Source organism: Pomacea canaliculata, linkage group LG5 (assembly GCF_003073045.1).
Source record: "Pomacea canaliculata isolate SZHN2017 linkage group LG5, ASM307304v1, whole genome shotgun sequence".
Taxonomy (NCBI): Eukaryota; Metazoa; Mollusca; class Gastropoda; order Architaenioglossa; family Ampullariidae; genus Pomacea; species Pomacea canaliculata.
The window spans coordinates 23,810,154-23,827,031 of NC_037594.1; the positions used below are offsets into that span (position 1 = coordinate 23,810,154).

General features: G+C 35.3%; 2 protein-coding genes across 2 annotated transcripts; one reads left to right on the forward strand and one right to left on the reverse strand.

Moving 5' to 3' along the window:
- Positions 1-515: 515 nt before the first annotated feature.
- Positions 516-3,682, reverse strand: LOC112565144 (uncharacterized oxidoreductase SA2266-like). Its single transcript, XM_025240457.1, is given in 4 exon segments — positions 516-1,202; positions 1,465-1,642; positions 3,178-3,356; positions 3,359-3,682. Coding segments are annotated over 4 exon segments (780 nt in total). The 5' UTR covers positions 3,501-3,682; the 3' UTR covers positions 516-921.
- A 1,261-nt stretch (positions 3,683-4,943) lies between these two features.
- On the forward strand, positions 4,944-14,570 carry LOC112564117 (serine/threonine-protein kinase haspin-like). Its single transcript, XM_025238721.1, is given in 13 exon segments — positions 4,944-5,008; positions 7,037-7,124; positions 7,498-8,109; positions 8,111-8,944; positions 9,367-9,485; positions 9,773-9,860; positions 10,951-11,036; positions 11,374-11,436; positions 12,106-12,197; positions 12,354-12,427; positions 12,811-13,042; positions 13,604-13,706; positions 14,066-14,570. Coding segments are annotated over 13 exon segments (2,598 nt in total). The 3' UTR covers positions 14,208-14,570.
- The last annotated feature ends 2,308 nt before the right edge of the window (positions 14,571-16,878 follow it).

The following is a 16,878-nucleotide window of genomic DNA, read 5'->3' on the forward strand; positions in this document are numbered from 1 at the left end:
ATAATATCATGGTGCTGTATTAATAACTATGGGAAATGCACAAACTTCAAATATTTGAAACACTGATTTAGTGCTGCTTTAATACCATGCAGATGTGTCACATAAAGAAGATGTTTAACATAGTCATCCAGCGTATGAAATTACTCAGCTATTGCCAAGTTGTTATCTCAAAGATATATAATTTGAAAAGCATCCAAATACCCCCAATATATGTACAGAAATAATATGAAAGAATATTATAACTCCAACATTAATATAACAATTTCAAAACAGGTATCACCAGTGGCAGTGAAAAAGAATGATATAAAGATTCACATTAGTGTGTGTAAATATATAAAAATATTATTAACAAATAATTTTTATACCTAAATATGCAGAGGCTTGCAAATGTGAAAAAATGACCCGTGGTTATGATTTATTCTATTATAGGAGAACTCCTTTTTTCAAACACGCAACCGTGGGCAGGGCCGTGCTTAGGGGCAATATTTTTAAATAACAACCGTGGTGTCAAACATTTTCTGAAGGTAACTATGATCCATGTTAGCTGTATTACATCATATTATTTCATCAAAAACTTTCTGTTTGCATTACCTTTCAAGCAATATTCACCAGCCAGCATGATACATGCCTATAATACTGCACTAAACAGTATGATACATCAAATACAACTTTTTATGCATTGCAAGTAATAATTACATTACACATAATCACCTGCAAGTTGAAGTGCTTTCTCTCAATCAAAAATTATGAAACAATACTATCAAAATGTTGTAAAAAAGTCGCCCCATGTGGACAAATTATAACTGAAACATAATTGTAATATGAAGAAGAAAAAATTTCAAATCCCGGAAAATCTTCAGTAAATCATTTTTCCTAAAAAGGTTCCTGCATGTGCAAATATCAATCTGAGCATTAAGAATTTTAGAATGGTATTGGTTTTCTATCATATGACAAAAACTTCCCAGAATCCTCTATGGAAAGGCTATCTATGACAGACATTAAGCACTTGACAGAATGGTCTACAGTGAACAGATTTGGCATACTTTTTTTGTAGGGTTGTGACAAATCTGTGTCTACTGTACCTGGGTGAAGGGACACACACACAACTTTTTTCTTTCCTCTTCCCAGCTCAATGCTGAGGTTTTTGGTCATCATGTTGACAGCTACTTTGGACATCCTGTAACTGTACCAGCCACCAAGACCTGATAAGGACAGTTAGCCACATTTATTAAATGTAGATGGGCAGCTAAGTTTTATTTTACCTCAAAATATTTATAACAAAGGCATTTCCATAAGTACTGTGTATTAATATTATCTGCATAAGATGTCTTCAGAAAGTGGATAAATTTCTTTTTTACTTTTTTCTATAGTTTACAGCAGTTACATGCACACAGGTTTTATTCCTGCTTTTACATCTGACAGATAAAAGTTACAAGACAAGAATGAAGAACATGTAAGTTTTACCATTGTCTGTAATGGAGCCAGCATGCGCTGATATATTGACAAGTATTGCTGAATGCTGCTGCTTGGCATCTGGCCCTTGTCTACCAAACAATCCCTTTCCCTCTCCTAGTAAGGAAGCAAAATGTTTAGCCACAAGTAAAGGCCCAATGGTATTGGTCTGGAAGGTTTCTGTAAGACACTGAAAAAAGAATATTTAGCAACACAATTCTGCGAATTTGTAAGACAATTGTATAAACAGAATAAACAGTTCAAAAATCCACCTTTCATTAGCTATCTGCTTTTTTACGTTACATCATATGGTTAGAAAAGAAATAGTTGCAAAGGTGAAGGGGATGGATGCTTAATAACCAACAGCTGATAATATTGAACAGGCCAGTTACCCAGAACTGTCTAAAGGTTCTATAAATTACTAGCTGTAGCAAATGAGTTTAGCATCCTCTCTCGAATATCATGTGCAAAACTTTTGATGGACTCTTATTTCTGTGCTTAATGGTATTATTTTGAGATTTAGTCACCTTTGTATCTTCCTGAAGCATTCTGAAAAATTCTACTGCTTAGTTTGTTTTTCATTTGTCTGACTGCTGTTATATTAAATACAAGTTGATTCAAACACTGAAAAATGGACTCAGATTGAATAAAAATGTTACTAGGGCCAGTAAACAGTTGGAACTGTGGTTGGATTAAATTACAGCTATGGTACAGTGGTTTACAATAAAAAAGATGCTGGTGATTTTCAATGGCAACTCCAGGAGTCATCTAGCTGGCTAGGACAGCTATGTGGAAATACCCACACTTGCCATCACACTGAGCACAAACTGTTTGGTTCATACTTTCCTTTTGAGTTTGGGGTGCAGCTGTACAGAAATCTCTTTCTGGTAAAGGGTTTATCTGGGCAGAAGGTTGGGAAAGTAGGCAGAGGGCTACAGAAAACTTGGAATGTTGTGTGAAATTAAAGAAAATTATTTTTTATTCTATGCTTCAGGTTAACTTAGCTTGTGTGCTACCTTTTAATATTTTTTTTTTAGTTCTACATCACATCTTGAGTTGTACTAAACACAAGATATATAAAGGTCCAGTTACATCTTATACTGTTCCATATATTATAATAATAATAAATGCAAAATTTATAAAGTGCATGCTCACACGCCTAAGGAACATGCTCTTAGCGCTTAAGAACAAAAACAAAACATGGACAGCATATGAGGGACAGGAAAACAAAAAACATATGAGCTCTAAAAGAATGAAACAACCGTACTAAACGAAGAATAAAATCAAATACAGAAAACACAAAGAGGAACCAAATAACGAGAACAAGAGCTCAGAGTAAGATGAAATTGCAAAAAGAAGGGTGTGAAAAAAAGACTAGCATTATGGGAAAGAGGTGTTGTTTGCAGTGCACGTTTAAAGGATTCACTGTAATGGGTAGGTGGCGGATATGGAAAATGAGAGAGTTCCATTGTTTCCTTGCACAATTAATAACTAAAAATCCCATGGCCATATGTTGTTGTTCTGGTGACATATCAGCATAGATAATTAAACAAATTTTTTTTCCAAATTAAATTTGCTTCTTAGCGCTTTATTGTCCATCTACTTGTTCTGTCTTCTTTTGCAAAGCGTCAGTTTACAGTTGGGAGAACACAGACAAGGGAAAGAACAGAAGGATGAACAAAGTTGCTTTCTCGTGGACATATGCACATATTTAAATATAACAACCTCTTGATTAACATCCCTCAGGCTCGTCTCTCCCTTCCCTGATGGATGCAAAATTCCTGCAGAGTTTATGAGAAGGTCAAGCCTGCCAAATTGATTCTTAACAAAACTTGCTGCATCCTCGATCTGCCGAGAATCGGTTACATCAACCGACAGCACCGTCAGTCTTTGCGGATATTGATCTGAAGATTCTGCAATTCAGAAGCTGTACTGGGTTTGCGAGATGTCGCTATTACCAGACTGTCGGAGGATCTAGCAAGCAAAGCACGACAGAATCCCAGTCCTATTCCACGACTGGCGCCTTGAACAAGGGACACCGCCGACATCGTGATTCTGAAAGACGTATAACTAATAACACAACACAGCAGATGAATCTAACAAGAAGAATTAAGTATTTGAGTGTTCTTTGCAACACTTAAAAATGTATCTCCCATATGAAAATATCACTGGCGATAGAACCACGGAGTTACCTAGAACATAAGAGTTACCTTGCTGTTTACATCACCTATGCCCTAAATAGTAACAGGAAGACACTTTAACAAGCCAATGAGATGACACATAGGAAAGTGTCAGCGACCAGTCAAATAGTTTGTTACAAAAATACCCACAAGCGCCATCTTCGAAGTTCTGAAAATGTCCGGGAGTGTTGACTGGATCGCAGGTATTTTAGATTTCAAATACTTTTTTTAAATATGTGTGTCGATTGACGTCATGCCATCGTGCAGCTGTCTCGATCTCAATACTAATGCAATAAAGGACAGCTAAACACACAAAATAAAGCGACAGCTGAGCACACACACAATAATAATAATACAACACTCAACAAAACAAAACTCAACCTAACAATAAAAATTGACGGTAAATATAGCAACAGTAGGTAAATTAAATAGGGTTAACTAAGGTCGTTACGATCATCACGGCTTGTGGAACAAACAAACTGCTGTAGCGATATATTATTACTTTCCGATTATTAAGCCTGCTGGCTGTATACATGATTTTTAATAAATCGATCTTACATCTATTCCAATTCTAGGCAATAACTGGTCGATCGTCGGGGATATTTAAATAAAAGTATTCGGCATCAAAATATAGAAATGATGTGGCCATAATTATACATAAATGTTCAGTGTAATTTGCCTTTCAGAATTTTGCTGATATAATGAAAATAAATAAGTTGCGGTCAGTCATTCACTTACTTGTCCTTTTACTGGTACTTGTCATTTGGGGGAAGACATGCAAGATTTAGCAGCGGGTGATAGGTTCCTGCACAGGATGACCAATCCACTCCTTCAAGTTCATAAGCTAGTTCTTCCTTTGGCCTCTGTGATGTTGACCAATCTCCAAGGTACCTTGAAGGACAATTCTGGGTCACATTGCTAAACCAGATCAGCTTAAGTCACTTGAATGTTGCAAGTAAAGGTTCCTGGTGTCCAATAAGTGTGGCAACTGTGCTTCATACAAATTGGCTTAATGTTCTCCGTATGAGATTTGGACCATCTTCTCTGTACTGGAAACAAAGTCCACGTTTCATATCTATAAATCTGGATCAATACTACAAAGGACTTGTACAGATTGTACTTCATAGTAAACCTGATGTTATGGCTGTGCCAGACACTGTCCAGCCAAGCCATTGCTGCTGTTGCTGTCATAATCTTATCTTTTATAGCTGGTGTCTTTGGAGAGAGCAGCTTTTAAGCACTTAAAACTGTTTACCTTTTTGAGCCATGTTTAGTCCATGAAGATATCTGCTTTTGCTCCTGACAATGATCATGACATTACTCTTGTCAGTGCCGGTCTCCATTCCATATGCATTTGAACTGTTTGTCATCTTTTGGTAAGGTCTTGCAGTTTTCTTAGAGCCTGCTTTAGCTGTATAGGCTGCAAATCAGCGTTCTACCAATGGAAATGGAATGATATTTGAGGGTTTCATACGGGATGTTCTCCAAGAAGATGAACAGCATAGGTGGTAGGGGGACCCTTGACTTGCATCTATTGTCATGTGAACGAAAGCTCTGATTTGATTATCCAGCAGTACTGCGTTCTTTGACCTATTATTTAGTGCTTCAGTGACTTGGGCAAGACTCTCTTCAATGTTAAATTTTCCGATCACATGCCATAAACCCCTCCCCCATGCTAGATCCCGTCAAAAGCTTTTTTTAAAGTCTGTGAAGTTCTTCTGATGTTGAAGATACAGTCGGATCTCGATGTCGAGCTCAAAGGGACCTGAAAAAAAATTTGACTTACGGAGTTTTGGAGTTAGGGAAAATGGCATAATAGGCGCAGGTATTTGGCCGGAAACTAACAATTAATTCGATATAGGGAGGTTTTTGACATTGAGGTCCGACTGTACTTCTCTATCAGGATGTGACAGTTGAAGATTTGCTCCATTGTGCTCCTACCTGGTCTGCAACTAGCCTGTTCTTCTCCTGTAGTTCTGGCACTTTTAATCATCAGAGCATGCATAGTTGTAAAAGCTCATTGAATGAGGAAAAAACTCTGAACTCTAATGAATTAAATGTCACTTTCATTAAAGTTTAAGCTATGTACATCAGGTAAACGAAAAAGTGTTGAACATCATCATCAGAATGATGTTACAGAATTATGTTATTTTGATATATTTAAAACAACTATCAGTGTTATATAAAAAAATTATTTTGGCATTTTGCTTTGGTCAAGAGACTGTATTAGTTGCTTTGAAGATGAGCAGTGAATGATCAGTATTCTTAGTATTTTTCATTTATACTCTTATAATATATGTAATAATATATACTCAGTAAGCTGTATTTGGTTTTAGACTGGCTTTTATAAAAGAGTACTTGATCTAAATTTGTATGAATGTGTAATTTAATATTTTGCCTAATCATAAACTTTATATTGTATGTAGAACATGCTATTGGTCAAGAAAGAAGATTTCGCACATATGGACGCCATAGAAAACGCGTGGTGACAGTTGAAGATGAGCTTGCTGACATCTTTAATACAAGGCCATGTCACAAACATATATTCAGCACCAGCAGTTCTGAATCAGGGATAGGTCCAAGTGATTCCATTGACAGCTCAGATAGCTTCCCAGCACAGTGGAAAACAGACTAGCAAAGACCAAAGCTCTGTAAGTTAATTTAATCATTTAGTCTTGAGAACTCGTTTTGGAAAGTAATCAGTACATTACTAAAACACATAGTCAGGGCTAACACTTCTTTCTTTTGATTTGGCTGCACTTAAAAATATTGAATAACTTTTTAAATCACTGATATACTTATCAACTATTTTCATGGAAGTCTATTTTAATATTGTCATATCTACTTTTTTGCTTTGCTAATATTGTAAGTTTTAGTTTAACTAAGTAATAAAGGAAAAAAATTTTGCAAAGATTTTAACCAGAGCTATTTGTGGTATGGAATGCATATCTATCTTTCATTGGAGGACACATCTGGATTACAGAAATAACCTACAGCTATGTGACTTAAGAAAGAAGGGATGGGAAAGAACAGTTAACTTTTTTCTTAGGTATAATTAACGTAGGTATAGTGATTGAGCTGGCAACAGTGCCTTTAAGGGCTAATCCAAGTGGGAAATTATTTTTGGATGACTAGATTTAGTTTGTTACAAATATTAGTAATATCCTAAATCTAAGTGAAAGCTAGTGACACCATTCAAACATTACCTTTGCAGTTTTAATGATAAATTGGCCAAGAGCAAAACATGATGCCTGATTAGGATAGGAAATTACATCCTGTGTTGACAAATTTGTTTCAGTAAGATAAACAAACAATTAAACTGGAGAAGTAAGGATCAGTTTATGAGAGTATATTTTATATTCATTTAAGTACAATAATTTACTTTATTTCAAATTACTGTTTAGGCAAAGGTTGAAAAAACTTGCTCAGAAAAGTACAGACAAGGAAAATTATCATACAAGAAAGACTGGACGGCTTTTTGCTTCAGATAAGGTAAAGAATTGATTTTTTTGTATTCTCATTCTATAACCATAGATGCCAGAATTTAAGGTTACTGTGACAGTTCAGCCTTTTGTTGTGTGCAAATTAAGATTTGTGGTTTATCACCAGATCAACAAAGTACTTGTTGTTGACACTGTTTTGAGACATAGGCCTTGTTCATGTATAATGTGTGTATATATATATATGTGTATGTGCTTGCACATGACCTGCTTTTAAGTCAGCAAAGTGATTGCAACATTTGACATTAAAGTTTGTTTGACATGAAATGGAAGTAACAGATGAGAAAGTCAGTCTCCTTTGTCTGCTTGTGAAAGAATCTCGCATTTAAACTTTTTATTTTGTAGTATTTTTTTTTTCAAACCAGGAATCGTGTTCTAGCAGCAGCAGTGATGGTTTTACACCTGGCAGTGATGAAAAAAAAGGCACTGCCCAACAGGATTCCAGGCCTTCTGGAAAGAGAAATTGCAAACGGGATACAACTGTATACAGAAATACCACAAAGAATGAGTCAAAGAAAAGAGATCGCTCGGGACAGGAGAGCGCTGTGTTGTTTTCAAAGAAATCCAAGAGCCATAACTCACAGAATTTTAGTGAATTTGATGATTATAGCCTGATCATTTCTGATTCACCAATTATTGTGCTAAAACAGATTGAAGAGAATCAAAAAGTCATAGGAACAAGTACACCATGTCAGAGGAGCAACAGAGACATACCTGCTATCAATCCAGCAGACATATCCCATATTTCACCTCTTAGAAATAAGAGTGATGAACTTGATGAAAATGAGATTGTAAATGATACAGGGTCTCCATCATTTTGTGAAACTGCCCAGCTGCATACATCTGCTGATTTATTTGGAAGTCATTTTTGTGAGGATACAGAGGCAAATAGAGACAGTAAATGCAATCTTGAACTTAACCTAAAGAGACTGGAGGATGGTCTTAAATTACTTCGAGTCAATAAAAGGTGTAAAAAAGACAAAGCAAATACAAAGCAGGTGCTTGGATTATCTGTGGACAGACAGCAATGTTCTGAAAAAGATGACTTTTCATCAAAAGCAACCCTACTGGTCAAATGAGGATGCCATAGTTAAAGAGTGTAAAATTCACATCCAGCGGCTTAGAGATAGTTTATTAAAGAAGAGCACCATATTTGCCTCTGATTTAATGAAGTCACCAGTAAGGGAAGTATCAGTTAGTTTATTTTCAAGTCCAGAGCTAGATCTACAGCCACAAAATAGGAAACTGGGGTCCTCAGAAAGAGTGAATGACACTGATAGCTCATGTCATCAAATCTCCAGCTTCTCTGACAGTGATAGTGATGATCATAGCTCTGAGGATTTGAGTGCCATTCATGAAGAAGAAGAAAGTGAACTAGAGGAGGATAATGATAATGAAGACGAGTGGGAAGATAACAGCGAAGAGTATGAGGAGGGCAGTTATGTGTCAGATGTGGAAAACCTGGTGCATAAAGCTAATGCAAACAAGAAACAAATAAGTGATTTGAATGCTGCTAGTAGCTCCATCAAAGAAGCTGACTCGAAGGCAGCTGAGAACATTGATAATTCTGTTATCAGTGGCAGCCCTGTGCGGTATATGCTGACAGAAAGTGGTATGAAGTCTGCAGCTGTGGGTGAAGCATCATTTCAAGAGAAGCAGGCAGAATCAAGGCTGTTAGAATATTTGGAGGGCTCTCTTGATGACGAGAGAGTCACTGTCTGCAGTTCTGATGACAGTATTTTCAGTAGATCTTTAACCACACCTGATGCTTTAAAAAAGTCGTATGCTACAGATGCGTCTTGTTCGCTCTTGGTGTGTAATTCTTAAAGTATTTAGTGGCTTAGCTGCTTTTTCAATTGAAAAATATCCATAGATATTGTGTTTGCGGGCTAGTAATATGTACACTAAAAGCAGCAAATTAAGAATGCCATAGTCAGGACCCTGTTGGGAGAAGAGGCAAGGGAGATCACTCATATTTATGCTTATTCCCCCCTCCGACCACAATCATACACCTCAAACTTAAGATCATTACCCCATACACACATGCGAAATTCACTTTATTAATTAATGAAGCCCATTCATTTGATAGAGTGCATAGAGAAGAAAACTTTTTTTCTCCTGAATCGGTGTTGAAAAATTCAGAATATCTTAATGCTTGTGGATTTTCATGATAATGTATGCATTTGTCTATTTCTTGCCATTTAAATATATTAAAATCTTTCATATTTCTACAGGAGATTTTAACTCCAGGCAAAAGTAAAAGCAGAGCAGAAGAATTGCCCATGAAAGAACGTGTTTTGCAGCAGTGTGGGCAAGATAGGCCTTTACCTTTTACTGCCATCATTCCACCAAGGTGTATAATGACACCCAGTTTCTTGATGTTGGCAACAGACTCTCCAAAAACTAAAACTAAGCGATAAAAACTACACACCCTAAGAAGAATGTGCAGAAGCTTTTAAAATTTATGGTAGACCAAGCTGTACACATATTTTTTATAAAATTTATAAAATAAAGTTACAACTACAAGTACAAGCATATTTTAACTACAGGGCTTGTATATTTTTGGAGAGCCCAAATGTAATTAATAGTACATATAGAAATTGTTTGCTCTTATTTAATGTAACTATTTTTATTTTTCAGTGTTCTGAAAAAGTGCGTTAAAATTGGGGAGGGAGTGTATGGAGAGGTTTTTCGCACTATCCATGGAGGTGGCTCTGTAGCTTTGAAGGTAGTGTCACTGATTTTTTTTGTTTAATTTTCTTTCAGTATGTTGCAGTAAATATTCAGGTAGTCCCATCTAGTGTTCATGTAAAAATATTTATAACAGACTCAAAAGTGAAACAGAGAAAGTAAAGTGTTCAGAGGATCTCTGCTAATTCCCCCTTTAAAAAAAATGTGTATGGTATCACTCCGCACTTCAGGATATATATATATATGCAGTAGTAACTCTACATACGAGTTAAATCTGTTCCACAACCAAGCTCACATGTCAGAAAATTTAGATATTACAACTTTTTTTTCATATAAAATAAAAGAAAAAGGATTAATGCATTCCAACTCTCCCACAACAACACAATTTATGTGTTAATATATATGTAAATACGGTATAATATACAGTACTGTACAGTAAATGTTAGTGGCACAATAGTAAAGAATATGTTATATTTATCAATCTTACCTTGGAGAAGATGAAGACTGTTGATAACAGAGGTAGGAACATGGGGGGGGGGGATAAGTGTGGGAGCAGGAGAGCAGATGGGTGCTGAATGAATCAGCTGATGAGACAACACTATTTACACTGTTTTTAACTTGAAACATTTGGATTTTCATTAAGACTACTTTTTTTTAACTTAAATTTTTTTTCCCCTTTTCATAACTTTTTAACTTAACCTAAACTTAAATGCTACGGCGTTATTCATCACTTGTTTTTGCTTGTTTTGGCTTACTCTCACCTTTTGCATTATCAGAGCCAAGCTTTATGCTGCAACATATAAATGACATGAGCTTGTATATCAAATTTCCACTCATAAGTAAGAAAAAAATTTCCACAAATTTTTGCCTCTTATCTCGATTTACTTGGATACTGGTTTTATTCGTATGTAGAGGTCTTACTGTATATGCTTGTATATGCAGTCATATACCTTTGAAAGAAGTAGATCAAAGTATCACATGAAAGTTGATGGTACTCATGATAGATTTAAGAGGCTGTTCTATGGCATTTATTAAAGTTACGCACATGTAATTGATTTTTGAAATGTGAATATTTTGTTTATCACAAAGCAGCACTATCATCAGGTGACTTATTCCTTCCATTCCAGATTATTCCTATAGAAGGAAATTTCGAAGTGAATGATGAAAAGCAAAAGACGTTTGAAGAAATACTTCCAGAGATTGTCATATCAAGGTTTCTTCACCTGATTGATTTAAAAATTGGATGGCAGAAATCGTACTTTTATATTATATTAGTATATTAGAAGCTTTTGTTCCAGTTTTGCAAATTTGAGTGTAAAAGCTTCAGGGCTCAAAGCGCTAGATCAGATTTTGTTTGAAAATTTTAGGCATGGAGAAGTGGAAAAATTTGTCTTAAGTACTACAAAGGGAACTGGTTGCAGCATAAAGATCTTAAATCTGACATGTAACTGTAAGACGCAAACTTTTGCTTGTACCAGGTACTACTGACTGTTTTAAAATGTGTTTGATTAGTTAATTTTACTTTTAACTTGAAGCTTTATTTTGTTTAGTGAGCTGAGCAAACTTTATGATGGTGTGGAGAACAGTACTTCAAACTTCTGTCATGTCAAGAGGTTGGTTGGCTAACTTTAGAGAAGATTGCATAGATAGGCACAGAAAGTTCACTCTCTTATTAAAAAAAAAACAAACTAGAAGAATTTTAAACCTGCAAAGTATTCTTCTGCTTGTCTTATGAACACACGTTTGTTTCTGTTTAGTGTTGGAATTGTAGTATTTAGAAATCATGATAGTCTAGTGCCAGGGTGATGAATAACAAATTTAAGATGACAGCTTATGCATTTAATGATTAAAAGACAACTGGAGCAGCTTCATTTTTTTGGATGATTGGGTTCACAAATTGTTGATTTCCCAAATCTGAACAAGTAAGCTTTTTTCTGTTCTTGAGAAGCAAGCTATGAGATTGACATTCTCATCTCAGAGAGATGACAGTTCGGGGTATGTTGGTGAAGCATTGATAAGCCTAATTAATGTATGCTCCCATCTCCTATATTTTTTAACCAAGATTTATCTAGGCATGTCATTGTGAAGGCTTGAATATAGCAAACAGAAAGGAGTTATTTACTTAGATTTTGAGTATAAGAACCAATTAGTTTGAAAAAAAACTGTTTTCAGTCCACTTTACTGTGTGTGCACACATACAGTAACTGTTATTGGTAATAGTTTGTGTATTGTGTTCATATTCATTTTTATAATTTTATTCCTTTGTTTATACCTGTTTGCAGTGTGTCCTGTGTACAAGGCAGTTATCCCCCTGAACTTTTAGAACAGTGGGATCTGTATGATAAAAATAAAAAGTCTGAGAATGACAGACCAGGTAAGGAATTTCCCTTTGCCTGGAATTTACAGTACAAATTTATTGTCTAAAGAGAGAGAGAGAGCATCATTATTATTATTATAATTAATAATCCTAATTTTCTTATGGGTTTGTCATCTTGTCTCCATTGTAAAAGGATAATGGGACTCCTTGCAGATGTCTTTGGAGATGATCAACTGTACATAATGTTTGAGTTTGGTGATGGTGGCTGTGACCTTGACAGTTGTAAAGTAAGCTTTTTTTTTTAAGAACTGGTTCTTGAATCTGTGACAATGAATACATTGTTATCTTTTCTAATCCACCAGACAACTGAATATAGTGATCATTTAAAACTTTTTCAATCCTGTTGGTGGCCTTTTATAGCTGAGTTGCATCATAGCTATATCTACATCACTGAACATATTGTGACCTTGTTCTAAACACCTTGAAATTGTGTGCTTGGAGTTTTGAATTAAAATTAACGTAAATGAGGAAAGTAAATGATAAATATAAATGGAATGAACAAAAACAGAGACAATTATTCTAATAGAATGATGAATTGCTCAAGTAATCACTTTACATAAAAGCTTGTGTTTATATTGTCTGAACATTCAAAATAATGTTTATCTTACAGTTGAAAAACCCAGCACAGGGAGTAAGTGTATTGCGACAGGTGGCCTGTGCTTTGGCTGTGGGTGAGGTAGTTATGCAGTTTGAGCACCGAGATCTCCATGTAGGCAATGTACTGGTGCAGCCCACAGACAGTGCTTCTATCACCGTTGTTTTGAATAATACTCCTATCACTATAGACAGTGAAGGAGTACACGTTAGCATCATTGATTTTACTCTTTCCAGGCTTTCTAAAGGTATGTCACTGAATTTTTATTAAATGTACATTTACTCATGTGTGTACACTTAAGGCAAGACATATTTTAAAGATTCTAATAAAACAAAGTTCTGAGCCTACTGACACAACTTGTCTAAAGAAGCATTTTAAGCAACTTTAAAAAAAAAAAGCCATCCTAGGGCATTTAGATGCGTTGCAAAAGCACATGAATAATATGGCAGGAATGAAAGTCTGGATTGAACAGTTTATCATATTTGAAATAGTTTTAGTTTAAAAAGTTTTAAAATGTTGTTGTACACTGTGCTTCTGTAAAACTGATTATCTAAATAGATTTAAGGCCTAAAAGGGCTAAAAATTGGAAATGTGCAACTGGCCCCGGAGGTCAAACAATAATGAACTGCAATAATATTACCTAAAATTGTAACATACACTTTCTTTACAGTTTAAATTCTGTATTAACATTGCATAGAACAGATACATTATTGTCATTATATGAATTGTCATTGCATTTAATACCATCCTAAAACAGTCAGTGCTGTGAAAGACAGCTTTTTTAAAATTGTCACATGTGCTTTTTCAGACGGCTGCACAATATTCTGTGACTTGGCCACAGATTACACACTGTTTGAAGGAAAGGGGGATTACCAGTTTGATATCTACCGCTTAATGAAAAAAGAGAACAAGTAAGAAACATTTATCATTTACTCATGTTTATTAGTCCTTCCATCCTTTAAATGATCCACTTTTTACTTCATCTTCCAAACTTTTTTTGATCTTATGAGCTAAGAAGAGCATGGCCTGAATGCAAATGACTGACATGCACACTTTTGTTTTCCATTAGTTTGTGTTCTTGTTATTTTACCTATATATAATATATATTTTTTAAGTAGTGTTTGGTAACCATACTAATACTTCATAGTAAAATGTATTTGTCAGGGCTCAAATATCATGCTTGTAACACGTTGCAAAAGTAATAGAAGTAAATGTTGCTGTAAACATTTTTCTAGTGTGTATGCTTATGTGCACATATTTATGTCTACAGAAATAAGTGGGAAACATATCATCCTCGCACTAATGTTCTGTGGATGCACTACCTTTGTGATAAACTGATAAACAGCAAGCGCTATACACAGGCTGGCAGAGAGCATCGGGAGCCAATGAGATGCTTGAGAGAGTGTCTGTAAGACTTCTTCAATACAGCAGTGCTACAGAGTTTGTTTCCACAGACAGTTTTTTTTCACCTTGAATGTTTGTCTTGCAATAATTTTGCTTAACTCCAATGTTCTGATATTGCATTGTCATGTTTTTTTGTGGTGATGATGAATTTTTATTATAATTCACTTGCATTGGAGAAAGAACTGAAGAGGAAGTAAAATCATTATGAATTAATGAGCATATGGACAAGTAATTTATACAGCTGTGTATTCAAGATCATATTTTTTTATGTGAGAGTGAGTGAGAGAGAGATGAGAGAGCAGATTTATAAGTGAAATATTTGAGGCCATTGTTAACCATATTTCTAGAAGCAACTTTTTAGTGACTGTCACCCTTGTATGTCTGACAGCTTCATTCATTTGAATACACTGATTTTTTTTTTTTAAACCATAATGGAAACTGTGCTGGATACATCTGGTTTCTGTTGAATGTAGTTTGATTTTATAAGTCTGTGGTGGGAATAAGAGTTTTAGCCATCATCATTTCTGCTATTTTATCATTAATAAGGTGATTGTATATAAAAGATGCCACACAATAGTGGGTTTAGAGAATTTTTTTTTTTTTCATCTGTTAGAGTAGTGTGGGATCAAAGATTATGAACAGATCTTGTTTGTTGTAGTTTTTGTCTTGTGTTCAGATGTACAGAATTGCCTGCTGTTATAAAGAGAAAATTTATATGTTAAAGATCTTTTAAATGTTAATTGTCTCTATTATTGTAAAATATGGTTTTATACTCATGTTTTAATAAGTTTTCACATAATTGTATTGGATGGCATGTTTTTAGATGTAACTAATGATGAGATCACACAATTATTCACCTACCCATTGTTTACTTGAAAAAAATCCAGGACTTTTTCCCCTCAGAGTATTACAGCTATAGGCAGAGCTAGATGAGGATTCTTTCAAAAACGTGTAATAGTTGTAAGCAATGAGAGCAGAAAAATCCTTGGCTCTTGACTCCAAAAACATGCGTTCGCATCCTTTTGAAACGATTCATCAGAGTGACATGACCTCAGGTGTTAAAACGAAAGGCGCGTGGCAGGGGAGGTAATAAATGGCCATAATGGCGAGCGTTAGTAATTACCTCTCTTGTATTATTTAGCTGTTTTGAGACTACTGAGGATTGTGAACAACAATGTATGCATCTGACATGTGTCGATCATGTAGTGCTCGTTCACTTGCTGCCATCTTGAGTGGTTTGATTGACATTATGTTTGTAGGAGGTCTGGGGAGTGGGCATGCATAAAAAACTTAAAGATAAATTTAGTATTAATGGTATGAACGACAGCGCTGGCAGCACTTGTATAGCAACAAAGGATCCCGATCAGTAGAATTTTTTAGTTTCCTGGATTTTTATCTTCTTAAAATGTCCACTCATAATGTGTTAACTTACCTCAACGACACAGTCTCCCACAAACAAGAGAATTTATTTTCCATGTGGAGCAATGATTCTGACTTGCTGTGATAAAATCATGTGTCATATACACGCACGCTTACACATTTTAAAAATGCATTATTCTCTTGCACACACACACACACACAGACAAACTGGAACAATTTTTGTCGAATTGCAATCACACGGGATTCTAGTTTTTTATTTGGTACAGATTAAAATTGCGGGTTTAAATATTTTTTTCTCATTAATCGATGTGTCTGCTAAGTATCCATTGTACATCTTCCTGGGGAGAAAAATTGGTGATAAGAACATCTTACAATTTAAGTCATAAAGTAGTAACAAGAACAAGTCACGGTAACAGTGAAGACATGTACCGATGGCAAATCAAAGAAACTATACTCTCTCCATTGGCTTTCTCAAGACCAGCGGAAAATAAAGGTAATATGTTAGCCTGTTCTATAAGACTCATCACGAGAAACAAAGTGTCTTGAAATCAGACACGTCTTTTTTCCGATTTTGTATTGTGCTGACCTTTCAGAGTTGCTCTTGTGATTGTTGCATCAATGCGATTACACAGTTCTTCACCATTGCTTAATGTCACGAGAGGCTTTTTTCCTTTAGAACGAAGATTACGCCCAATAAACGAAATCAAACTTTAGCAAATGTCTTCTGTGTCAGTGGACAAAACAAACTAGAAAACTGGAGGAAGAGCTCATTGGAATCCGAAGAACAAGAACCTAATTTGAGTTATTACGATTACTTCTACCCGTTGTCATTCAGTCGTTAATTTGATTTATTTTTATTGTACTTCGTTTCTGGTGTGGCATGTTACCTCCCCTCCTCCTTTGCACCGATAAATATTTGACCTTGTTGAGGATTTTGTTTTGGGCTGAAATTTATTTTGAAGTAATGTTTAAAGGAACAACTGAAATTTATTTTGAAGTAATATTTAAAGGGAAGCCACGAGCTTTTTAGACAGAGGGACACTCCGGGTGGACTTCCTCTAACAACAAGCACAAAGTAACCTCATGGCATTTGAGCATATTATGTACCAGAACAAACTTAGAAGAATGTGTGATTTTAAAAGTTTACTGTCGCCAAAACGTGTAGTTCAGTGTCTTACTGCTTCTTGCTCTTCGATTTTATTTATTTAATTTTTTGCTCCTTTTTTTATATTTCTGCTTCATCTTCTACTTCCTTCCTGTTGTTCTGCGTGTTGTTCTGCATTTCCTCCACAACCCTCT